This window comes from Talpa occidentalis, unplaced genomic scaffold (genome assembly GCF_014898055.3).
Source record: "Talpa occidentalis isolate TD23 unplaced genomic scaffold, MPIMG_talOcc4v2.1, whole genome shotgun sequence".
Lineage (NCBI taxonomy): Eukaryota > Metazoa > Chordata > Mammalia > Eulipotyphla > Talpidae > Talpa > Talpa occidentalis.
Genome location: NW_026555331.1, coordinates 18,742,316 through 18,768,751, shown reverse-complemented (window position 1 = coordinate 18,768,751; position 26,436 = coordinate 18,742,316). Strand labels below are relative to the sequence as shown.

Below are 26,436 nucleotides of genomic sequence, written 5' to 3'. Positions count from 1 at the left end.
AATCTCCCTCTTGGTACTATCATTATAAATTCCTCATTCTCTTTCAGATGTCTACAAAGCAGGATGAGTTAAGAGTCTACTGGATCTATGGTTGCTACTGACTTAAGCCAGGCACTTGGAAGTTATTTGAACAGAACTCTGTGATGGAATTTTCTCTTAAAACAACACCATAAATAAATTTATGAAATGTATGAGAGTTCAGAGGGGGAAAAAAAAACACCTAAAGTACTTATTTATTCATCATAATAGGTGGCAGGATCCAATAATGCCTTTTATTCTCCTTAGCCTCTTCCAAGTAGAAGAAAGCATTTAATATCATCTTATACATCTCCATCTTATTAAATGGAGATAAAGGAGATATATATATATATGTGTGTGTGTGTATACATATATGTATCAGTTTGTACTTGCAGTTTTATAATTATCAGGCATTCAAAGCAGCATTTGCAGGGATAAAGTTCTTTTTAACAAAAGTACAACTAAACTCTACAGAGTTAACAACTGAAGTGAAATAAAACAGTATTAACATTTTTTCTGCTTAGTTTTCTTAGTCTCATAATTTTCAGAATATTTATTTAGTTTGAGCCAGATTTTTGCTCAAGACAATGTTTGACCAAAAATGGTGTCCAATAGTATGGCTGTTCCTCAGCTATGCTCATGTTCAATGGTGAATATTGATATATTATTACTTATTTCTCAATAGAGAAGCTTCTGAAACTTGGTTTACACAAACAGGAAAGAGTTTATCTTGTAAGTAATCTGTTCCCCCAATACTCTCATTCCTTTGCCTCTAAGCCAACATTTGTCCTAGCTCCCAGTCAATGCATGCCAGTGCTTGAACGTGTAATCCAGCCCATGCCTCCTGAAAGGCATTGGATGTTGCGGGTCAATTTCCATCTCTTATGCTGGTGGATTGTTTGGATGGTTCTTTGTGCAAACTGAACATTTCTTAATTACACGAGCATTTTCTAGGTACTAATGCCCATCCCCACCCCCAATGAAAAAGAAGATCCTATTATATATCTCAAATATAAAGTTTTCAGTTGAATTGTCTCCCTGGAAGTCATAATACTTTCTGTCATGCAGGGACATTTTACAGACAAAAGTTCAAGTGGATCTGCAAATTCAAAGTGGAAAACAATTTGCACTGGGCAAGTTGAATAATGAACTTGTTTTAACTTATGCCTGGTGATGTCTCGACACTGGACAGAGTGACACTGTGTTTCTCATGAAGTCTGAGCTTTGATAACCGCAGGAGGCCTTGCATGGCCAACGACAGCGATGTTTGTGGGGGTAGCAGCTTTGAAATATTCACAACCAACACAATTTTGATTAAACAAAGAACTCTGTTTTTTAATAGTTTTGATCATTAAAAAAGTTTAAACCTGCATAGCAATCATTTCAAAAATAATTATTTAATGTTCCATAATTAAACTGTACACAATCTACTCTTGGGACATAGAAGCCAGTGAGGTGAGTTTGGAGCAGTCCCGAGCAGTCCCAGAAGCCAGGAGGTGGGTTCCCGTTGGCCTTTGTTTTTTTTGTCATTCTGTTGGTCTGAGTTTATTTGGATACTTGGCACAATCTGGCTCCACTGCTGAGCGGATCTGCACTGGGAAGAGAGAGCAGCTTGACCTCGTCCCTTCTCGCTTCCCCTCCCCCACTTGGCCGATTCCTCAAAGTCGCTCAATGTCTCGGTATTTCTTCCTCAGAATAGAGACCTGGTCTTTAAAGAGGACGGGATCCAGCCTCATCTGAGAGTGGATCAGCGGCATGTAGCCAAACCAGCTGGCAAACGTGTTCATGCAGCTCTGTCGCTGGGCAAAGTGGTCAGGGTCAGCCCAGCGGGAAGCCCGAGATGTCTGGGGAAAAGGAGAGAAACACGGGAGACAATAAGAGCAGGGCAAGTGGAGAGAACCAAGCCAGCTCCTGGGCCCCAGAGCTGCCCATCCACGTGCCCGGCAGCAGAGTGAGCACCAGCTCTGGTCTTTGGTCCACGCCCAGGCCTTCCAGGACAAGCTAAGTTCCTCAACATTGGAAACACACACAGATCCACGTTGACTAATTCTTTGGTCAGTGAATGACTTACAGTGGAACCTCAAGGCCTATGGTCAATAAATATAAAACATTCTCTTCGTGCTTGGGATAAAATACTGTGACTCAAGATGTGTTTATGGTTTCAAAGACAGTTTTCTAAAACCTCCTTGTTCACTTGGTGAATTTGAGGATATCAGTAATCAGCTTTTAGACGTTTATCTTTCTCTCTTCCCTCTTTCAACTATGTCCCTACCTGTATAAAGGTGCCATGGAATCTTTTTTAAATCAGTTACAGCAATTGTTGAAGAAAATCAAAACACTTTACATTTCAAGGCCAGTGTTATATAGCACCTAACAATCCGTTTTCCCTTGTGAGGACTTCTGCCTCGAAATCACTCCATCAAGTGTAAGGTTGGATTCGGTGCTGACAGTGTGTCTAGAGGACGGAATATGCACCCAAATCTCAAAATTCTGCTCTTCTTTCAACCCAAGAAGAGTGTCATTTCCTACTGCACTAAAGTATCCAGGCATTTTAAAATATTTTTTATTGAAATAACATTGCATGAAGTAACATTGCATGATAACATATAAATTTCATGTGTGCATCATTATAAATTAACATTTGTGTAAACTACATAAAGTTCACTACTAAAAGTCCAGTTTTGTCCTTCACTATATAATGGAGATCTTTTACCCACCCCGCCCTCCATTCCGGTAAGCACTGAGTTGTTTTATTTAATTCATTAGTTTGTTTTGTTTCTTTATATATCAGATATGAATGAAACCACATGGTGTTTATCTCTCTCCAACTGACTTATTTCACCAAGCATAATAACCCCTTTATCCAGTTATCTTCTTAATCCAGTTATCTCTTGATGGGCACTTAGGTTGTTTTCAACTCTTGGCTACTTTAAATAAAGCTGACATGAAAATGGAGGTACATGTATCTCTTCAAATTAATGTTTCTGCCATTTGTGAGTAAATTTTCAGTATGGAATTTTAATTTTTAACTTTCTGAGGACTCTGCACACTGTTTTCTACAATGACTGTACCAATTTACACTACCACCAACAATTACAAAGCTTCCAGCTCTCTACACCTTCTCCAACACTTGCTGTATTTTGTCTTTTGGGTAACAGTCATTCTCACAGGTATGAGGTAATAGTTTATTGTTGCTTTGATTGGCTTTTCCCTAATAAATAAGAGATGCTGAACACCTGTTCATGTGCCTCTTGGCCATCTGCACATCTTCTTTGGAGAAGTGTCTATTTGGAGTCTCTGCCCACTTCTTTTTTATAGGATTGTTTGGGGTTTTGTTGTTGACTTTTATAAGTTATTTATATGCTTTGGATATTAACCAAGACAATCAGCCCTACAGAGCCACTGCTAACCCAGAATAGCAAAGAGATTTATTCTGGAGAAGTAGAAATATGGCTACCATCTCTTAAACTCTTTGTGTTGCCCTAGGGTTGGTTAAATGTTTTTGGATGATATAAGAAGAGTGACGCTGATTTTAAAAGAAAGTGTTAAATAATTTGAGTGCTTAAGTTCAAATAGACCAAGTAAGCATAATGTCTTTAGAAACTTTTTTTTTTTTAATGAACAAGGAAAAGGTGAGCTGCCTAGTTATGGGATAAAACCACACAAACCTATTTAGGTTACTGTTTAATGAGGCAGTTGCATGCACGCGCGTGTGTGTGTGTGAGTGTGTGTGTGTCTGTTTAATGTCCTTGTATCCTTATGCATTGTTAGAGAATATCTTCATAGGAAGGTACATTTTACTGTGAGATTCACAAAGACTCACTTTAAAACCTCAAGTATAAACATGCTTGAAGTAACCACTGAAGATGCATACAAATGCCAAGTTACTTGCAAGGAGCAGAATAGCAATTGTTATGATTTTGGGTCTGGGAATGCTACTACCATTAATTGATATGAAAAAATTTTGAGTGTTCCCAGATTCCCCCAAATCACCTGTCAAACCATACTAAATAGGAATGTTCTATTTTCAGATCGCAGGGGAAACCTAGATCATTTGTAAAGTGTTTTCATAAAGCTTGTATGTGATATACAACAACCTTGTGAAGTTATCTACCTGGGTAACAACATCACCATTTTGCAGATGAAGAAATAGGTTCAGGGATGCAAAAATTATTTGTTCAAGGTTCCAAAGGGGCAGAACTGAGGTTCCATTCTTTACCATTTATACTAGAAGACCTCTGCTTGGCATATCAGAGGAAATATGTAATTAAATTGCCAAGTTGACTTCCTATCAGTGCAGACAGTCCCCAAGGCACCTCCTCTTGTTCCTAAGTTGGTGTGGGCTTGCAGGCCATTTCTGACTGGACTGCCCCACTTCCAGAGGACCCAACAAAGTGCTCACAGATGCAAGTAGAAATACTGTCAAGAGCTTAAGCTCAATTTTATTCTCTTACCAAAAAAAAAAAAAAAAAAAAAGTCCAGCAGATTCATTCAAGTATCTTTTTTGCCTACAGGTTTTAACATTTATTTTGGATCAACCAACAAATTAGATGAGCTATCTTTCTGTGTAACAAAGGTTACACAGAATCTTAGAGCATGATACCTGTTCACTTTTCCAGCCAGACAGTCAATAAACTCATGTGACTGATGGGAAGAAATATAGTACATATCCAATTAGATACCTGCAGTTAGATCGAAAGCTGTAAGTTAATGTTTGTCCCAAAAGATGTATAAAATTACTAGAAATACTGGCTTGGTAGAATTAATAAAATCTATGAAAAGGTCATAAAACCAACTCCTAAGAAACATATGTTGTTAGGATTCCATCCTAATTAGTGTATCAATTTAGGGAAATTCACAGAATTCTCTGAGCAAACAATTTATTAAGGAATGTTGTGCCCTTAAATGAGGTAAGATGCATGAGAATACCTAGGTACGTGGTAGTCAGTCAATACATCTTGCTTGAATTTGGATAGTCTTTCTGCCTTAAAGACAAATATGTCTAACAAATCCTCTTGCCTGTCCTTTTAGTATAAAGGGAAATAAGCCTCTTTGTTCAATAAGGACAGCAACTTTTTCATAATCAGTGTCTAGAACATGCCTAACAACCTCCATGTTCAGTAAATGTTGGATGAAATTTTATAAACTTAAAATCCTCTAGTGTTTTTGTTCTTACTAAATTTAGTGAATGAAAGGTCATTGATTATGTTAACATGAGACTTGGTTAAGTTTTCTTGTGTAAAAACTGGATCTGTATATGATTTCTCCATAACCATTGGACAAAATACACAGAATCCTGAACTGCTGATCTGATATAACCAAGTTAAAGGGTGTCCTTAAAAACTGATTCAAATCTTGTTGGACTATCCATGAGTTAACTTGGGTGCTTCTAGAGGGTCTTAAGATTTTTGATTTCTTACATATACTACTAGGTTCTCTCCAAAATGAATAAAGGTAAATAAGTGTCAGCATTTCCAGACAGTAGTAACACAGGCCCTAGAGTATAGAAGAGATAGCTGTAGAAAAAAACAGAGCCTGGAACTCAAACTCCCCATTCTGTCTCTAAAACTGTGTGGCTTGAAGCAATATGTCTAAATTCTGAGTCCTACTTTTGTAACTGGTAAAAAGAGAAAGTTGGATTATATTTCCTGGCAAGTACCTTTAGTACTAAACTTTTATGACTCAATACAATATTTTACTTTTACAAAAGCTTTCACACATGCTATCTCAACCTTATGAGGCAGATTTCACCATTTCCATTTTAAAGATGAGTCAACGGAGCTCCAGAAGGTATCTGACTTCCTCTGCCAGCCTATAAATGCTGACTCCAGCTGAAAATCAAGTCTTATGACTCCTGATCTGCCACCGTGATGTTTGCCCAACTCAAGAGCAAGCACCAGAAGATTGTGGTAAAGAGACTATTATGAGCTACTCATTAAATAAAGCACCTACAGTAAACTTACATAAATCTGTAGATCTTTAGTTCTGGAGAAGATATGTTTTTCTCATGCTACCTTGTAGGTCATGTGCAAGCTTTTATATCCTTGACATAAAGATACCCTTGACTTTTGTTCTCAGCTGCTCATGTGCAAACCATACACTGTCTCAGAGCTTTGATGTCTTTTTTCTGATTATCTCCTCATTACACTTCTAGAGGAACAGTGAGTCCTAACTTCCTCCAGATAAACTATGTTTGCAGAGCAAGGAAGGCGAGATATTCTCTTACCTGTCCCATCATTGTCTCCTTATACTGCTTCTTCTGGGTCACTTTGATTGGAGGCAATTTTGTCACAGCTGACACCAGGAAATTCATGAGAATGTCCTCACAGTTAGCCAGTTGGTCCACCATGTTCTTCAGGCTGGCTGGCAGGTAATGAGTGTACAGGTAGTGATAATATCTGGGAAAACCAAAGACAGAGTTCATAGAGGACCATCATTATTTCAGGCAGGTGGTCCTCTGACAGAAAACATACATTCTTTGAATATCTAAATATACCATGGGTGATGATGATGATGGTAATAGCTACCACTTATACGATACTTGCAATATATGCCTTACTAAAATGTTCTAAAGTGTTTTACAAGAAATGCCACATTTAATCCTTGCAGGAAACTATGATAGAGGAGGTATTACATTTCCATTTTATACATCAGAAAACAAGGCACAGAGATACATGTAGATGCTGATGTTGTTTGCCCTGCCTGACTGTAGTAAAGGCTGGCTACAAGAAAGAGAAGCCCCAATGCTGAGATAGCAAAAAGAGCTACTTACAAGTGACCTATATTCACACCATTACGAGCTGCTTTATATTTTAACTATTGACTTTGTCAGCACTGACTCAATACTAACCTGTGACTCTAAGCCCAGCATTAAACTGTTTAATTTCCATAGTCTAAGAACCATGTGTTTTAATAGAGCAAAACCCTAATTAATCTGGTGGTCAATCATTATGGTGAACCCACAATTAATCTGCATTACTCTTTAGCTTACTATTATTTTTAAAGGGGCATATAGGAAATAATTGACAGGAAAAGTCATTTGAGCAAATCCAATTCATTGACAGGAGGTGACAGAAAGAAAGGGTGAACAAGGCTGAGCCTTAAGCATTGTGCATTGCCAGCTCTAGGCCCATGGGTCTTCTTGATACACTTCCAGCTTTCTGCTTAGGGGTATAGAGTTGAGCTAGTCTCCATGCCACACCCCTCTTCCCAGTTATTCTCGGATATTCTTGGCCAGTTTTCTTTCCTCCTCCTCCAAGTCTCTCTCCATAGCTCACTGGCTCAATGAAGATTTACATGGCCACCGCTCTCAACTGGATTTCCTACTCCCTCCCTGCAACCCTCCTCCAGCTTCCTCCACACTTGGCCTTTTTGCTATGTAACTTTTCTTCTTAACTTATTACAGCACCATTTTGTATATTGCATCTCCCCTTGATAGAACGTAAGACCTACATGGGTAGGGAATTTTTTCTGTCTCACTCAGTGGTAGATCTGAAGCACCCAGAAAAACAGTGCCTGGGGGCACTCAATCAAGTGTTTAGTTATTAATCTAATTTTGTCGCTCAATACATCCTGTGGAGTATGTCTCACACTTCAGACTAACTGAAGATGTTATGCTACCATAATCTTTGGAAATCCAATAAGGCCATACAAGGTTTATTGGCCTCAAAGACACATGTTGATCACCTCCAAAGAACTTAAACAGGTATGCAAACTGATTTTTGCTGATGTCGTTAACAAGATATAGCCCAGGTTCCTATTTATGCAGTGGCGAGGAACTGGTACAAGGAGCTATATAAAAACCCATATGAAAGATGTGCAAATTCCTCACTTGTGGTAAATAGCAGCTCCTGTCAACACCATGGAGTAGTCGTTCGTCCACTTGGATGTGTACCCCCATCGCTCCTTAGAGTTATCCCAGAAATGGCTACGTGCGGGGTACCCCACAATCCTCTCAGGGAAGCTCTGCCACACCGTGAAGGCAAAATCCACCTGCAGGCAGAACACAAGCCAAACAAGCAATCAACAGCGTTAACAAATGTCAACAAAACATTACCTTCCCCCTGCTAATTCATAATGCGAAATCCCGGGACTGTTACGAAACATTAATTCCATGTATTCATCAGCAAATTAAACTGACTGCTTGACATTTTGCCCCATAATTATGCACATTTTAATGTTTTCTGTTAAAGAAACTTCAGATTACTGCGGAAATGAAAGAGGGGAAAATGTACTGCTACATCCTTTAGAATCTCAGTCTGTTCAAGCTAAAAAACAAGTCAAAAAAAGCAGTTGCTTTCCCCTTTCCTCAGAGGTGCACGTGATCATTGATTCATGTGAGGCACAAATGCATCTGTTTTATAAACGGGAGCAGATTTCCTATATACATCCAGAATATGAATATAGAACAAACCTTATAACCAGCAGACAGCAAAACTAAAGTGACAAAAATAACAGCATCCTTTTAAGAGCAAGAGCAAACATGTTTAAAAAGTGCACAAATTCTAACAGGAATGCAGAGCAGGTACCATAAAGAAATAATAAGTCAGGTCTCTCAGGTTGGAGGATGCACAGTGCCAGGGAAATCTAGAAAAAGCATCCACAGTGAAAACTCACTAAGAGTAAGTGGGGGCAGTGCCAGGGGAAGCCACAGGACTATTTTAAAGGAAATGCAGCTAAATGACTTTCCAATGCTGATAATAACCCAAAGCAAGCACTTTTGAACTCACTGTAAACTAAGATTTATAAATAGCAAAGGCTTTTCCCAAATATACAAACGTACTTCTGACTTTCTATGGTTATTTGATGAGTGATGAAATATAGAATATAAAAATATAGTCCTAGCAAATATTCATATCAACCTCATAATTAAGTCATGCTCACCATGTGACAGCATAGTTGACAGGTACTTATACACTTTAGAACTCATTTAATCCTCACAATAACCCTGTGAAGTAGGTAATCACATATTCTCCAATTTACAGAGAAGGAAGCTAATGTATGTGGAGTGTCGAGTAATCTCCCAAGCTAGTAAGTGACAGGGCCAAGATCAGAACCCAGGCAGAATGGTTTTAGGTTGGGTCTAGACTGTCAGTATAGCCTTTTTAACTCTGGTGCTACCGTGTTAAAAGCAATTTATCACCCTACAACCTTTGTCCTATCATTTCTTGATACATAATGCAATGGGAAATTCACTTATTCCACATGTATTTCAAGCCTCAGCAAGGAGAAGGAAGCTGAAGGGCTGACTGATGCCAACAAGCCCAGTTCCTGACCTTCCAGAGTTCAAAAGCAGAGCAAATAACTATTCATAGTAGCCAAAAGGTGAAAACAACCCAAATTTCATCAACTGAATAAACAACCCAAAGAGGGTGTGTGTGCGTGTGTGTATATATATATCTCCATACAATGGAATATTACTCAGCCATAAAAAAGAATGAAGCATTGTTATATGCTATAATATGGATGAACCTTGAAAACATACTGAGTGAAAGAAGCTACACACAAAAGGCTGCATATTCTGATTCCTTTCATATGAAATGCCCAGAATAATTCATAGAGCTGGAAAACAGATGGGTGGTTTCAAAAACTAAGGAATCACTGATTAATCGATACGGGGTTTCCTTGTTGGGTGATGAAAATGTTTTAGAACAATGTAGAAGTAATAACTATACAATATTGTGAATGTATTAAAGGTCACTAGATTATACACTTTAAGATGGTTAATTTTGTCATGTGAATTTTACCTCAATTACAAAAAAACAAAGAAAATGAGCTTGGACTGATATTTTCCCAGCTTTTACTATATGCCAATACCACCTCCTCTTTCCCACACTCCCATCCCATGCAGCCCATGACTTATTTAATATTTTTATTTAATATTTTTCTTTAGACTACCTATTCCTTTCTTTTCCCCACTGGCCTCACCCTGTGCAATCCAAGATTGTTGGCTGTATTATTTTCTAACAAACTTTACAGTAAACAATTGTTAAAATGAAGAATGCATGCAATAAATCATGTCAAATAGTTTATTGGACACAACATCTTTTGGGAAACAGTGATCTGTAAGGGTCCTCTTATCTCCAGACTCTTTGGATTTAGTTAAATATATTTGTAAAAACAAGCTACAGACAAATTTTTATGCAAACCCAGTTTTGTGCCCTATCTCAAGATAAGAAAGTCTTAACAATGGACTATGATGGAGGACTGTGGGTGTCCAGTTGGTGGGTGTGGTGTGGTAGCAAAACCTGAAGCGGGAGATCCTATACCTCTAAATCATATAGAGTGTTATACACCATTTTATCTCAATAAAAAATATGTAGTGTCTATGGATATATACAAAATAAATTCAAAGCAAACACTAAAATGTAGATATAGCTTGTTCCCAAAACTATAACACTGCGGGGAGGATGTGTGAAAGTCTGGTAAAGGAATAGACAGAGGGAGCAGGGGGCACCTCAAAATTAAAGGACAGCAGGGGAAAGGACAACATTTGCCAGAAGATTGAAATCAGGTCGAAATACCCCACCCATTTGGCACTGGGGTCCAATGCTAATGGCACCAACTGATGGGGCTGGTAGATTATGCAGCACAGCCTCAAAGAATGAGGCTGGCTGTTTGCACTCGTTGGGATTTTCGGCTATTCTTTGAAAAGAAAACACATGCATTGGCCACCACTATAAAACCCAATGGGGTGTTTTCATCACATGAATTTCTTACTATCTCAAAGCCAGTTTCAAGATTTTCAAAGGAATTCAAAAGTAAATTCAGATAAAACTGTGATTCTTGTGATAGTTCTGCTTTCAAGCAGATCATTAACACATCAAAGAGGCAAAGGTCAGCTAGCAGCCTTTTCTCTTAAAAACCAACATCTGTTTTCTTTTGAGAATTTGCAGCAACCCAGATAAATGTAAATAACTATAAACCAACTCTATCCAATGCCCTTTAGAAGAGGCTGTTTAAAAATCCATCCTTAATACAACCGAAAGATATTTCACAAGCTCAGAGCCCTTAGAGCGGAAAGAAAATGAACCAACATCTATTCACCGAAAAAAGAGGAAAAGAAATCCTTGTCCTCAGTCAGCTTAGGCAACAGCCACTCCATGATCAGCAGGCAAGAGGAAACCAGACTGCCAACCTCTTAAATTTACATATCATTTTCAACCCACATTGACTTCTAATTACTTCACATACAACACATGTTCCTCCCAGCATGCACTGAGTGGCTAGAATTGCTATTCTCTGAAAAGAAATTCACAGGCACGTGGCTCCATCACAGCAGCTGATGGTTATTTCACCATGGGACGGGGCAAAACAAACCCTAGAGTGAGCCCAATTAACTGCCATGGGTCCAGGCTAGATGTAAGATGAATCAATACTGCAGGTGATGGGATAATGATTTAGGTGTATATTCTAGGTTTATGGACCATACGTTTTACCATGGCAACGTGTTGCTTTGTGTGGGTTTATCTTCAAGATCCCTTCTCCAGTTCCTTGCCGTGCTCTGTGACCTGGGATGATGGAACTTACAAACCGCACCTCTTTGTCTTCCTTGCTGGCTGTTCATTGGGTCAGGTCAATGGAGTTGCCAGCAGGAAAATGAAGGTGGGTCAGAGAGAGTTTACAGTATTTTTTCCCTGCCTCCTCCTTGCTTTGGCACCATAATCCCTCCACGACTGGAGCTCTAGGAAGCAGCCCCATCTTCTGAGCACCCTGGAAATGCAGGAGTCCTTCCTCTCTTCTGCCTCACCCCCATCCTTCAGACACAGGGGTGAGAGCTGTTGCCTGTTCTTGGTGCTCTCAGGGGTCCTCTCAATCTCCGGTGAGATTCCTTCACTCCACCCTCAAACCCTTCATTTGAATCAGCTGAGTTAAACCTGTTTGCTGCAGAATTCTGGTTGCCACAGGCAGGAACTGTAATCAAAGTACCCAACGTGGAGACCAGAACAAAGAAATCCCTCAAAAAACACTTGCGAAATGAATGTGCGCCCAGGACGCCAGCTTCCCTTGCAGGAGGCAGCAGAAAAATACCAGCTGGAGCATCCTCTAGCCGTATTCCATGCCTGTCTTTCCCTTTGAACACTAAGCATATCTTCTCCACCCCACCCTTTCTCTTGCACATGATGCAATCTCTGTGTGTTCACACTCAATCCCCTCTGCGTGCCTCCTCCCTATTGGTCATTCCTCCCAAGTATTTATAGAGCGTGGGCTACACAGAAAGCAGTTTAGCACTGTGAGGTCCAGGACACTGTGTCCTGGGATTACTTAGGTTGTCCTTGAGCATAAGGTCAGTTCAGCTACATTGGATGGAAACTGGAAGCATCCACAGTATTTCAAGAAACACTAAGGTTAACACAGGGTGCTGGCTACGTAGGCAGTAGCCCACTGAAATCAGACAAGTGTGCCAGTAAGTGCCGATGTTAAAATTGAAAGGAATATGATTATGAATAAAACGGCGAAAACATACCAGTTGCTAAGCCTCCATGCTTTTTAGCAGCTACCATTAATAATGTATTTCCAATATACTCCCTTTTATATCTGTCTTTGGGCCCCTCTATGGTTTAAAGTAAGGTTTCAGAGATCAATACTCATTCGAGTTGTAAAAATTGGTTTTCTACCATATCTGTCTTCCTTCTCACACATTCTTTGTGCAATCTTATTTTTGGCACAAATACCTGAACATCTGAAATAGCAGGGATCTCCTTCTCAGCCTTAAAGTGAAACCGCTTGCTCTTGTGTGGGTGAAAGCAAATGAGCACTTTAAAGCAAGAAGAGCTGCCTTTGGAACTCAGAGTAGTGTTTCCGAACAGGCAACACACGGCACTGACACGAGGGGAACAGGCGAAGGACAGGCCCACTAGCTCTGGATTATGTACTCTCCCATAATGTGAAACAGGCAGCCTCCCGCCTGCCTCCCCTTGCTTCTCTGCACACCTGGCCACAGCTGTACTGTTTAAAAAAAAAGGAGGGCAGGCAGGAGGGGAGAGGTGAGAGACTGCCATGCAAATGAGGAACCAATTAGTGGTAAAAACAAAAGGGAAACTGCCCCCCTCAGGGTGCCAGGGGTGGCAAGTTGTTAACAGGAAATGGGTTGATTAAAACTGATTTTGCAGGAAGTTTGAAAAATGCTCTTGACTTGGCCAGGGGTAGAACAGAAGGAGCACTGGCACCCTGGGGCTTGGGGCCACTGCCTGGGGAGCCCCCATAGCTCCTGGAGTGGGTGAGTACCTCCGTGGTTGAAAGCACGGTGTCCTCATCCAGGCTGAGCACTGCGTCTGTGATGATGTTGTCATAGGGCAGAAAACGGCTGCTCATCACCTGCAAGCAGAAAGCAGACGGAGGGAAAGAATTAGGGAGAAGACCGGTCTTTACTGTTTTCAGTGAAATCCTCCCATCTTGGGCCTCCCCGGTGGCGCAGCGGGTTGAGCGAAGCGCTGTGAAGCTGTCAGCAGCCTCTGCAGCACGTGTTCGATTCCTAGCCGGCCAGGGGAATTCCCACATGGCGAGGCAGACCTCTCCTTTCTCGCCCACTGCTCCCCTCAGCAGTGTATTTCGTCAGTCTGCCTGTTCTGCTCCTCGCTTCGTCTCTGGTGAATCCTCTCACCCCCTGCATCTCTGGCCTGTACCACAGCTCTTGCATGCATAAATAAATCTCTAAGAAAAAATTCCTCCCATCTTCCCCTGCAGAGAGAATGTTCAACCGTCTCATCAACCCTCAATGCAGAAGCCTTCCAGTTCCCATCAGGGAAGATTCATTTGCTCCACAATTTTTAGTTACCTACTGTGTACCAAGCACCTTGGGAATCAAAGGGGTATGAAGGTAAATGAGATATTTTCCCTGTTTGGAGGAGTCAGAGTCTGCAGAGAGACCGAGAACCTGCTATGCAAAATGCTGGGAGATCAGAGATGAGAGCTGCCAGACACATGGAAGAGCAAATGAAGGTCTCATACAAGTGACATTGGAACAGGACCTTGATAGACAGGAATTCGCCAGGTAGAAAGAGAAGGAGCCTCAGCAGTATTTGCATCAAGAGGCCAGCTCATCCCAGGCCTCGCCTCAGGTTTGGGTTACGTGCCTCTGAAGCTACTGGAAGGCTTATGACACTCAAGGAGGAGAAAGCACCGGCTGTGACCCATCCTGGGCGTGCCAGGGATGCATGAGCAGCACCAATAGCTTCCAGGTCTGCTCCTACACATCTGTCAACTGGGGCAAGCTGGGTTTTCTTTCTCTTTCTCAGGCTTTCAAAATAAAACACAAGGAGATTGGCAGCCCCCTCTACCCAGTGCTCAGAAAGCTCAGCCTGCAGCGAGTCTCCTGATACTGTTTACATGTCCACTGACTAACGCAGAAACCATTAGCTGCCAGCTTAGCCAGGCCCTGACCTTTCCCGTGTTACGCCTACAGGGGAGAACAGCAAAGACAAGGCCTATAAATTCAAAATGGAATCTTGCAGCCAAAGCAACAAACACATCAATTTTATACTCAAGGCTAGACATGGAGATTTAAAATGAGGAATGAGAAGGACACATGGTTTTAGTTTTATTTTTTTTAAGTTTTTTTTTTTTTTAAAGATTTATTTATGCATACAAGAGCTGGGGCAGAGGCCAGAGATGCAGGGGGTGAGAGGATTCACCAGAGACAGAGTTGGGTACAGAACAGGCAGACTGACTGAATGAAATACACTGCTGAGGGAAGTAGCAGGAGAGACAGGAGAGGTCTGCAGCACCATGTGGGTATCTCCCTGGTCAGGGCTCGAACTAGTGCTGCAGAGCCTGCATATTGCTTCATAGCGTGGTGCTTAACCCCTTGCGCCACTAGAGAGGCCCAAACCACAGGTTTTAAAAGGATCCATTTCCTCTTTCTGAATGTGATCCATTAATGGAGGCTAAGAGCCCATAAGCCAGCCAATTCCAAATCCAAGTGCAGAAACTAGGGGCTCTCTTTCAAATACCATGCGCTTTCAGCTACATTCCCCAAGTTGAATGGTCCAGCAGCACGGAACCAATCTACTTAAAAAGTCAGTTCTCAGTGAACTAGGTTTGCATCATGGGTTCATTTAAGAAATATTTAATTTTTAAGTGACTGAGACTTAAAAATTACATTGCTTAATGGGGAGTAAGAAATGTCCGTGAGTAATTACACAATAATAGTTAAAGCACAATAGTAGCTAACATTGATCAAGCACCAATCATGGCCACACCCACTTCTGAGCATATTTGCATGCTTGGTATCTTACTGCTGGGTCCTTTAAGAGCCCTTATTAGTTAGATCATTTTCTTTTACTGAAGGAAGGATCGAGACAGAGTTAAATATCTCACCTCAAGTCACGCAAAGTCTTAAGTCTTACTCTAGTCCACAATACAAACTAAAGTTCCAGGGCTCCTGGTGGTTGGCTGACATTTACTTGGTGTCTACTAGGCACAGGGCTAAGCATCTGTTACACAATATCTCATTTAATCCTCAAATTGGACCCAAGTCTTAGCCCAGGTTCCCTAGAACACAAAGCCTAGAGCAAAGCCTAAGAGTAAATGCTTAGAAGGAGGCACAGTCCCAGGACAGACTGAGGGAAAAGGAACTGGAATCAGCCAACGTGGATGCCAGGACTGAAATGGTAAGACAGACATGGTGGTAGAATCTGAGGTACCTTGTAAGAGACATCTGAAAAAGCTAAAGGAAAGGTACTATTATTCTTATCCTCATTTTATAAATAAAGCAACTGGTACTACTCATAGAGTGAAAATATAGAATCAATCAATGAATACAGGCATAGACATGCTGTACTAACTTCAGAAATCAGAATGGCTCCCAATCAGCCAACTGGTCAGTCAGATAGTTAGTCAGTCAGTCAGTCAGACTGGACCCTATTTGAATATCCCGCCATCTTCCAAAAAAAAAGGCTTGTCAACTAGGAAAAGATCTGGTCACCCAGGGAAGCATAAAAAACAAAAGAATTTCAATGTTAACAGCATCTACCTGAGTACCATTCTGGGCACTGGCACTGGGAAGATAGATTAAGGGTTGTAGGCAGCTTTTAGCGTGCCAGTTCCTTTCAGAAAATCATACCCAAGGTGAGGTGGCGTCCATAAGGGTAAGTAAGACTGATCTTGAGAGGCCTGTAATTATTCTAATTCCTGCCTTTTGTAGTTAAACACTTACCACCCTATACTTGTAACCACTGGATTCTGGCTCTATGAAGGCCTCACTACATTTGTCATATTCCTTGTGTGTTCCAACATGTGACACAGTGTCCAGCACATAGTAGGTGGACATGCATTGGAAATGAACAGGTAATACACTGGTCAGCTTATCCACAGTTTATAGTCCTCACTGCATTGTGTGAAATCACAGGAAATTGTTGCCGTAAGTCCAATGATTGTTTCCCTAGCACACTGATAGTGTTATTGCAACTCAAAGATGTTTTCCCTAGCCTGAGACAGTCTCTCACGACCTGATCCCTTCTCCAGGATGGACAAAGAAGTCTCTTAGAGGACATTGCCAACCTCAATGTCATTTAGTAGTGACTAATTTCTTCCCAATGGATAAGATCTACAAGAAAGCAGAAGTACAGGCTAGAGAATAAAGAACTCATCTCATGTTGTCAACAGTGGAAAAGACTTCCAAAGAAGGCAGCATGTGGATGGGCCTTAGAGAATATATGGGAACTTTAATAACCAAGATGAAGTGTTGAGGAGGGGTGGGCAAGGCACACAGGAAAGGAATACAAAACCCTTTGTATTTGAAACCATTGTGAATGACCAAATTTGGTCAGAGGGTAGGGGAGAGTAATGAGGGGGAAGGTTGGGAAGGCCAGGTTATTCACAGCCTCCAATGTCAATTTAAAGTATCAGCAAATAGATGAGACTCAACAACAACAAAGAAAATACTCCTGTCAAAAAATGGGCAGAAGAGTTAAAAAGAAACTTCTCTGAAGAGGAAATGCAAATGGCCAACAGGCATATGAAAAAATGTTCAACATCACTTGTCATCAGGGAAATGCAAAACAAAACTACCATGAGATACCATCTCACACCAGTGAGAATGGCACATATTAAAAAAACTAGCAACAACAAATGTTGGCGAGGTTGTGGAGAAAAAGGAACTCTTCTGCACTGTTGGTGGGAGTGCAAACTGGTCCAACCACTATGGAGAGCTGTGTGGAGATTTCTCGACCTACTAAACAAAGAGCTTCCATATGATCCAGCAATTCCACTCCTAGGTATTTACCCAAAGGACACAGAAACATCAATTCCAAAGAGCACCTGCACCCCTATGTTTATAGCAGCACTATTTACAATAGCTAAGCTTTGGAAACAGCCCAAATGCCCAAAAATAGATGACTGGATCAAGAAGATGTGGTACATATACACCATGGAATATTACTCAGCATTCAAAAAAGATAAACACATGCAATTTGCAGCAACATGGATGGCGCTGGAAGGGATCATGCTCAGCGAAATAAGCCAAAAAGTAAAAGAAAAATACCGGATGGTCTCCCTCATAGCAGGAATCTAGAAAACTTAAATAAGGGACCAGGAAAATGAATAACTATAAGAAAGTGAAAATCAAAATCAATAAAAACTATGAACCAGAGTCACTCTATGGGGGGTGGGGGGTGGGGAGGGGAGGGATTGGGGTCAAAATAAGGGGGTTGCAATTGTATGGGGAATATAAAAATAAAATTTATTTTAAAAAATTAAAATACAATGAACAAGCAAAAAAAATAAAATAAAATAAAATAAAGTATCAGCAAATAGAGTTCCTTAAGGGCCATGAGATGATTAAAAAGATTATTCAGTTCTGGGTGAGATGAATTGGAGCGTGGGAGCAGGAGGCAGCAAGGCAGCACATGTGAGAGTCTCTGATAGAGACACCAAGACATAAAGAGGGTGGAAATGCCCTTCTTAGGATAAATACAAGGAAAAGCCAAAATTCAGACAGATACAACTAATTCAGATGAACCAGCTAAGCAGAGCTCAAGCACCACCACGATCACCAAGAGCCTCATCCTTCCCCTCATGATTTACAGATTTCTACTGGCAGGCACTGAACTCACTTAATCCTAACAGCAACTCTAGAATGCAGGTGTCATTATGTCCATTATGCAGATGAGGAAACTGAGGCTCAGGGAAGGATATATATGGGGTAACAAATCTTCTAAGGAGTGCCTGTTAGCACTCAGCTCTTATAGAACTTAGTCTTGTCAAAGTGAGGCCATTCAGAGACAGGGAGAGTTTTAGGAAAAACAGTCCAGGACCAGCAGCTCCCACAAGAAGGAGCAAGACACACAGGGACAACACCCAAAGTTCCCCAGGGAAAAACGGAGACTCCATGGCGGGTGCACCCCTCCAGTCCTACCTTGCTTTCTCCTTCGATGACGATGACAGGCACAGCAGTGGCGGGCCAGCGGTGTTTGGCTGGGAGGGGCTTGTCACAATTCCAGAGAACTATGATCTGCAATGGACAGAGATCATTAGGCGGATGATGATGGGTTGATCCATGCTTCCAACCCAAAGTCTCTTCTCATAGACAGAGGCCTGAGTCAGAACGGCAGGCATCAACACTGAACCTGCAAGCCAGTCTACTCCCACACAACCTGCAGAACCTTCTCATCTCAACAAGGAGAGACACAGGACAAAAAGAACAACCTAAAAACAGTATGTCCAGAGGGTAGGAGAAAGCTGGAGGGGAAAAGAAGTAATTTTAGGGTGGCTGGATCTTAATAAAGTGGTTTCCTAAATTCTGATCTCATAGGATGAGTGAGATTTAAAAAAGCACTGCTCAAATTAAATAAAAATGTACACCCCGCATCTGAACTTCTGTTACGAACTTCCACTACCCCTAGCAAAGGGGGAGAAACAAGAATTCAAGAGAAAACTAGTATGAGCTCATGTTCTGGATTCTCAGAATGGCTGTTGATTTTATGTAACTTCATTATTTCCAATAAATGTGTTTAGTTCAAAAATGCATACTTCAACATGATTTAATTCTTTCCTCCTTTGTAAACCTCTTTATATAAAGTAATTTACAAATCAGAAAAACCACTGTGAAAAGCATGGGAGTGATACTAATTTGGAAAATATTGTTACCATAGATATAATCTTCTGCTCCCAATTTTATAATTAGTCGCAGTTGCTGTGACAGAAATTGACACCACAAGTCTGTTTCTTTTAAAACTTATTTTCCTGGGTCCTTCCAGTGGCATTTCTGCAGTGACTTTATGACTTTGACATGAAAACAAAATAATGTGTGCGTGTGCATGTGTGTGTGTGTTTTTAACATTACCAGAGTGCAAAGATCTCTTTGGAACCCACCATACATCTATGCTGGATTTCACCTCCAAGAACCTTTACGTTAATGAGAAGGATATAACCAGAAATGAAAAATGAATGGGCAGGAACAGTGCCTGATGTGAGCTGCGTCCCTGGGAAAGTGTGCAGCAGGGAAGGAGCAGAGTCTCCATCCACGAAGCTGGAGGAGGCAGGTGCCATGCTGCCCAGCCCCCACTCACCTGGGCACAGTACTGGGATTTGGCTGCAGCCGCAAGAAGTTTTAACACTGGCTGGGACTGAGAGACCAGGGGGGTCACCACATGGATGACTGCAGTGAATTTGGAGGGGGGCTTTAAACCTGAAATAGAAAGGGGAGAGGTGCCTAATGAAGCTCTGAAAAACAAGACTTAGAAATTACTCCTCCTTGCTCCACTGCATCCCTAGAGCTAATGTTCCCTTCCAGCATATTTTTCCTTCGCCTCTTATGTCCTGACAGAACAAAACAAGGTGAAACGCTGCTGGTTAACTGCCACCTGCATCGAGAGGCCTCAATAATTTTCAGCTCAATGTCCATTTCCAGATCTTCCTCTGATATCCTTTCCTGGCCTGGGGGAGGCATCTTTGATCTCCCTTCTGTTATTTAGGTCCCAAAGTCTAAATACACGCACACACAAACACACACACGCACTCACCACTCAAGAACGGTCAACTCTAATCACATCTCAGTATGGATTTAAGTAAATATGCTCTCTCCCAGGGTATTTTCGTGGGTCTTATTCTTAATTGTGTGGTAAAGGGTTTTTTCCTGATTAACAGTCTTTCAAACAGTAACTAGCCGGTGGTAAAGGTTAAAAGATCAGTATCTAGAGTCTGACTGCCTGGTCTGAATCTCCGCCACCAGGAACTGGTAGTGTGATAATATCTTGGGAAAATTACTTAACCCTCGGTGTTTTCACAGCTGTGAAACAAGCTGATAGCAATAGTATCAAACCCAGGGAGTTGTAATGGGAATTAAATGAGTTAATGCGAAGCACTTAGATCAGGACCTAGCAGATAATAGGGGTTCCCTATATGTTGCCTGCCACCACCACCACCAGAATCATTACTATTTTGGAGAGGAAGCAAAAGTAAAAAAGAAGTAAAGTAAAAAAGAAGAAAATTCAAAATGACAATCTCTTCTTTGTGTAGCCATGACACAGCTGAGAGAGAAAGGAAGTGGTGCAGTCCTCTGCCTACTGTGTGCTCTGAAACCCCAGCAGGCAGGTACCATGATGATGTAAACTGCCACAGCCACCAAAGAGAAAGAGGTGGATGAATTTTCCCATAAAAACTGGGAAACTGGAGCCAGGTTAAAAAGCCTCTTAAAATTCCATTAGTTTAGGGACTCCCTGGTGGCGCAAGGGGTTAAGCACAGCACTATGAAGCTGTCCGCAGCCTTTGCAGCATGAGTTCAATCCCCGGCTGGCCAGGGAGCTTCCCACATGGTGTGGCAGGCCTCTCCTGTTTCGCCCGCTGCTCCCCTCAGCCGTGGATTTCAGCAGATCTGCCTTTTCTGTTCCCCACTCTGTCTCTGGTGAATCCTCTCATCCCCCACACCTCTGGCCTGTACCCCAGCTCTTGTATGCATAAATAAACCTTTAAAAAAAATTCACTAGTTTAGACTCACTAACTTCATATTTTAGTAGCTTGAATGCAAAGAAGACAAGAGTAGGGACATTCAAGTTAAGCTTTGATATTGATGGGATGAAGGCAAGAATCAAATCAGGCTATATATATATATTTTTTTTATATTTATTTTTTATTTATTTTTTTTTATTATTTTTTTTTATTGTCCAAATGGGTTTACTTTATTTTTTTTTAATTAATAAATTTTATTTTTATATTCCCCATACAATTGCAGGCTATATATATTAAAGGACTATACAAATATTTTGAAGAGCAAATCATATTATCCTATTAGAACTTTCAATATATGTTAGACGCCAACTTTCCCGCTATCTAGACACACATTCAAGATTTTGCCAAGCAAAGTTCCTTTTTAACCATGAGGATGGACCAGTCACTGCTTTCATATCGCCCTGCGATAGTTTCAAAAGCATCATTTATCTACATCGAACGTGCTGACTCCAAATGAAGATCTCAGTATTTACCAAAAAATATATAGAAATTTTATCAAATATGGCCTTAATCTGAAAACAACTCAATTCTAATCTTGTCCCTGTTTGATGTTTTAGGCCATACATTTCTTTAAGTTTCATCTTAACTGTTTCAACCTGAACATGTACAACTCAAAATAAGGGAGAGATTGTTGTTATTGGAGAATAGAAGCCTTGGGTGGAAAAACCTAGTCTTTTTGTCATGTCGGCTTGAAAAATGCATTATTATCCCAGGGTTCTTCAAGTTTAGAACTGCGAATGTGGGTACATATCCACGACACTATTAACAGTAGACACCTGGGATTCTATATACAAACACGTCCATGCCATGAACAGTAGACTTTGTCCCTCTGCCCATTCTCTTTTCCTCATTATAAAGAGACTAAAAATAATGAAGAGCAAAGATTGTATCTCATTTGACTTTTTATTTCTACCTCCTAGCACTCCATTCACATAGCCAGAAGAGGAACATAACTAATGTTGAAAGAGTGGATAATATATCCATCTTCATATAGTCTTCAATCTTTTTCCTTTCCCTTTCCCTTTATTAATTCAGTTTTTCTTTGGTATGAGATAGAGAAGTAAAAAAAAAAAAAATAGGGAGAGATCTTCTATTTCCATTTTATATATGACGAGACTTAAAACTAGCTGTCCCATTGCCAGATTCAAAATGATCTATACTTTGGGAAGCCCATTTCTCAAACAGAAGTAACTCTACTAAATATAAAAGTGCAACTGCTCAGATAAGAAAGGCTTTTTTTAACCCCCATTGTATAAAGCTCTGCTGGATACAAAATTCTTGAGAGGAGTCTGAAACACCACCTCATAGGTAGGCTGTCAGGAAGATCTCCATTTAGAACCACAAGGGGGCCTCCCTGGTGGCGCAAGGGGTTAAGCACAGCACTAGGAAGCAGTCCACAGCCTCTGCAGCACGAGTTCGATCCCTGGTCAGCCAGGGAGCTACCCACATGGCAGACTTCTCCTTTCTTGCCTACTGTTCCCCTCGGCAGTGCATTTTGGTCAGTCTGCCTGTTCTGTTCCCCACTCTGTCTCTGGTGGATCCTCTCACCCCCCACATCTCTGGCCTGTACCCCAGCTCTTGTATGCATAAATAAATAAATCTTTTTTTTAAAAAAAGATAGAAACACAAAGGGGCATTCATTCTGGGCAGCAACTTGAGCATAAGTAAGGGTAGCTCCTGGAAGGAAGTCACTTACCTAAATTAGCATAGTAGTAAGGAAAATCTCCCAGATAAGATGAATACTGTGGCAGTACGAACAATCCTCCAGGGTGTTTGTTCCATATTAAACTGTTACGTGATATGTGCTTGAATATTCTGTCCTGAATAATCTAGGAAATGAGAAGAGAGCACCTGGTAAGGATGAGACCATGATGATGAGGATCACCATCATTCTCAATTTAGGGATGACAGCGCTTAACATAGTGACCCCAATTCCCCAGATAAACATGTCTGGTACAAAAGGAGAGTGACCGACATTGGAAGGTGTGAGAGAGTGGAAGAAGTCGGGTCATCAAACTTCCTGATCAAACTACAGTCTTACCATAAACTCTATTCGATCTTTTGAGGTAAGTCCAAGCTTGTCTGAGAGTAAAGTGCAACAATGTCCCAATGGCTGCGTCTCAAGAGCTGGCTATAGGTCCCTATCAGGAAGATGTGGCCTCAGTGCCTAGAGACCTCCATGGGCCTTGCAGCGATGGAGCTCGGGCCATCTGGAAGGCCTACCACAGCCTGGAAACTAGTGAGGTTTTAGTCTGTTCCTTTAAATCAGGAGGCAGATCTACTTGCTTGTCATATTTCATTTTCCTTTCAAAGTTAATTGAGGACTTTTGGGTACTGGCTAGCCAAAATCTTTGCCGTCTTCCATCTCAAAAGGTAGTGAGTGAACAATTGTTTAAAACATCCTCCACAATAGGACAAGAAGCAAGGCATACGAAGACTAATAATAGCCCAGCTAGTTAGTTCATTAGTTTCTTTGGACTTGGGACCTTGCAGATCATTAAATTCTACATTTAGAGTCAAATATTCTCCCATCCTGAATCATTTGTCAGATAAATGTGATTAGTACACTTTACAGATTTCTTTCTGTGACTTTCAAACTCCTGTAATTATACCACCACTCATTAAAGATATGATTTGGCAAATAATTAACTTGATACAGAATTTCAAGTTTCAGCAATGTGGGGTTTTTTTATAAAAAAAAAGAGAAAGAAAAATCCTGCCATAAATCTCAAGAGATTTAAGACCTAAATCACCATTTTCCAGGTCTCCATTTAATGCAATGTGATTTTAAGTACAGACCATTTTAAATGGAGTTTTATTATTTGCTAAGGTTATTAACACCCTCATCTCATCCCACATGGTGACTGGAGAAGTAATAAAGTGAGCTACATTTATCTTTGCAAACCTTATCAGATTTATATTTTTTAATGAGTGAGAGGGAAGCAAGGGGGAAATTTAGAACTTAAATATCTTAGTTCAATAATTTCTGCATTTTATCTTTTCCCCAGATCAAAATTGCTAATTTTACATAGGTAGATAGATGTTTCTAATTGGGTGCAGATTTTAGGAATCCAGCTAAAATATCCGTGTTTACTTGTACAAAAGCAATATTCAAATTCTATTGTCTAGGCTTTAAAAGTGAGAAAATTGTCTTAGTTTTAGAGTTTTTTTCATGGCTAGTAATTTCACTTTGTAGTTCACAATACATATTAATTTTTAACAATTATTTGTATCTTCCATATCCTTTTCCTTTACAATCTTTTCCCTCTATAGTTATTCATTTAAATCCTCTATTTTCTTGCTTTCCAAACTTATGTACCTTCTAGTAGGTGGTCACTTAAATAAATCCGGATATCAAGCTACAGCATACATTCACAACAGATAGCATCCTAAAACTGACTGACATGCAAATGACAGGAACTCAAGAGATGTCATAAAATGGGCAACCATTTGCTTTGGGTGTCTGGGTGGTATGTTTCTCATTGTCATCAGTTACCTTTCTGGTTCATGATCAAACACTTATCTTTCCAGAATTCAGGAATACAGTAAGTAGTTATTTTGAAATATCAACAAGCATTTTATGCCACCTTTAACCAGATCTTGAGAGGACTCTATGAGATATGCGAACAGTCCAAAGATTGAAATTAATTTGGGTCAAGCAAGTGGTCATTTTTAAGACTCACCTGACTTATCTGTAATAAAACAGCACATTAATTATAGCAGCCTCTCAGAATGTATTTGTAACAAAGTCTAAGTTTATATTTTTAAAATGACTGCCTTAAAAACTCATTTCTGTGATCATTTTCTAGGTGTAGGGTTTTTTCAATGATTACATAGCTATAACAGCATATATTATATATTATAGCTATCTTTCTAGAGGACAAATAGTATTCATGGTTTACTTATCCCAAATAGCCAACAATAGTTTACAAATTTTTCCATGCAATATGCATATTTATAAATAATTTTTTCCACATTTAGGATTGTTCAGGTCTTTGTCAAAGGATAGGCACACTTCCCAGTATGTTTCTATGTATTGCCAAATGTTTTTTCTAGAAGATTTCAATCAATTTGGCCCTCTCAAAGTTCGAAAGTGTAAAGATCTTAGTTCCCCAAATAAAAGCTCATTTTATCCCTTTATGAATATCCAGTCCTCTCTGCTACCTCACTGGACCAGTTCTTCGGGACTCTAAGTGCTCACCCTATTGTTGTGGGGGGAAGAATCACATTCAGAGGTTGGGCCCTTCTTTGGCTATAAAGAAAATCAACACATATACATTCATACACTTTTTTTTTTCATTACAGCCACAAATGGCACCTTCCATAAGCATAATATTCCTATTAATGTAAATTCGAAAGGAAGAAAGACAGTCTCCTAATTTTTCCTTTTAATGTGCCATCTGTTTTTTAAATAATGGGCTATTGACTACAGGTTACAGACATTCTGTGTGGCCCTGACTCAGTCCTCTGACCAATGCAATGTCACCTCACACATGCAGTGCCACCATATGCCACCACGCTGTGAGCCAAAGCAATCTCTATTTCCATTACCTCACTGATTTTAACATTTTATTGTCCAAGTGCAAAGCAAGATCATAGTCTGTAGGTGCATGGTTAGGTAACAGAAGGAAAATAGATCGTACTTCATAAAATCCACTAACCACTACACATGTGCCTTCCAAGCTACCATCAGCTGTTTTCATATAATTATTACAATCACATGCTCCTTTGGTTGCTCACCTTAATTGTCATGGGCTCCTGCGGTTCCACAGAGCTGGGTTTTGTTTTTCAATATTCTGACAAATGATAGAATCCATGAAGAATACATAGTCCCTGTTGTTACTCCTCAATTTGCACCAAAAAACTGAGCTCCAAAGATCCTACCTCTGGCTAAAGAAGTCTTTCATTCCAGGATGCAGAAGTAGGAAATTTTAGTTAGACTAGAAACACTAGCAGCATCCCCAGTATTACAGAGTGCGGCACAATGGTCTAGACTAACAACCTGACCCTGACATGGGGGAGAAGGGTGAGGTTCAACTCTGTCTACCTACAACTCCAAAGCTCATGATCTCCAAAGACCAAGCAATCTCCTTCCCATTGTCTAAAATACACCAAGCAAGGAAGACAGGCCCGGAATTCAAGAGTCTGAGTGTAGAATACTGCAAAGGAAGGAATCCTCAAATTCATGTTGTCTTAAGGGCAATTCTGAGTGATCTCCATGTCATAGGCACATCATCATGGACCAAAGGACATTTTGCCTAAATTCCAAACTAAGTGAGCATTTTTGACATGAGATATTTAACATTATTGTTTATAAGCACATTGGTTTTGCTTATTTGTGTATGTAAATGGTACTTTCTGCTATTTTCTCTGCTTTTCTATTTACACTGAATTCTGGGATAATTTAAATTCTGAATTAAAAAGGGAAACTGCATGGTTTCTCCCATACAATTTGGTAGAGAGGTCAAATTG

The 26,436-nt window shown here is 40.4% G+C and overlaps 1 protein-coding gene across 1 annotated transcript in view; it reads right to left on the bottom strand.

The window, feature by feature from the left end:
• Nucleotides 1-1,326: 1,326 nt before the first annotated feature.
• The window catches only part of EXT1 (exostosin glycosyltransferase 1), a 268,860-nt gene continuing 243,750 nt past the window's right edge, over nt 1,327-26,436 (bottom strand). The window contains exons 5-11 of the mRNA XM_037502429.2: nt 22,661-22,793; nt 19,527-19,645; nt 18,374-18,469; nt 13,246-13,335; nt 7,850-8,010; nt 6,245-6,416; nt 1,327-1,862 (exon numbers count right to left, since the gene is read on the bottom strand). Coding sequence (XP_037358326.2) covers nt 1,677-1,862; nt 6,245-6,416; nt 7,850-8,010; nt 13,246-13,335; nt 18,374-18,469; nt 19,527-19,645; nt 22,661-22,793 — 957 coding nt within the window. The 3' untranslated portion in view covers nt 1,327-1,676. The remainder of the gene's footprint in view (nt 1,863-6,244; nt 6,417-7,849; nt 8,011-13,245; nt 13,336-18,373; nt 18,470-19,526; nt 19,646-22,660; nt 22,794-26,436) is intronic.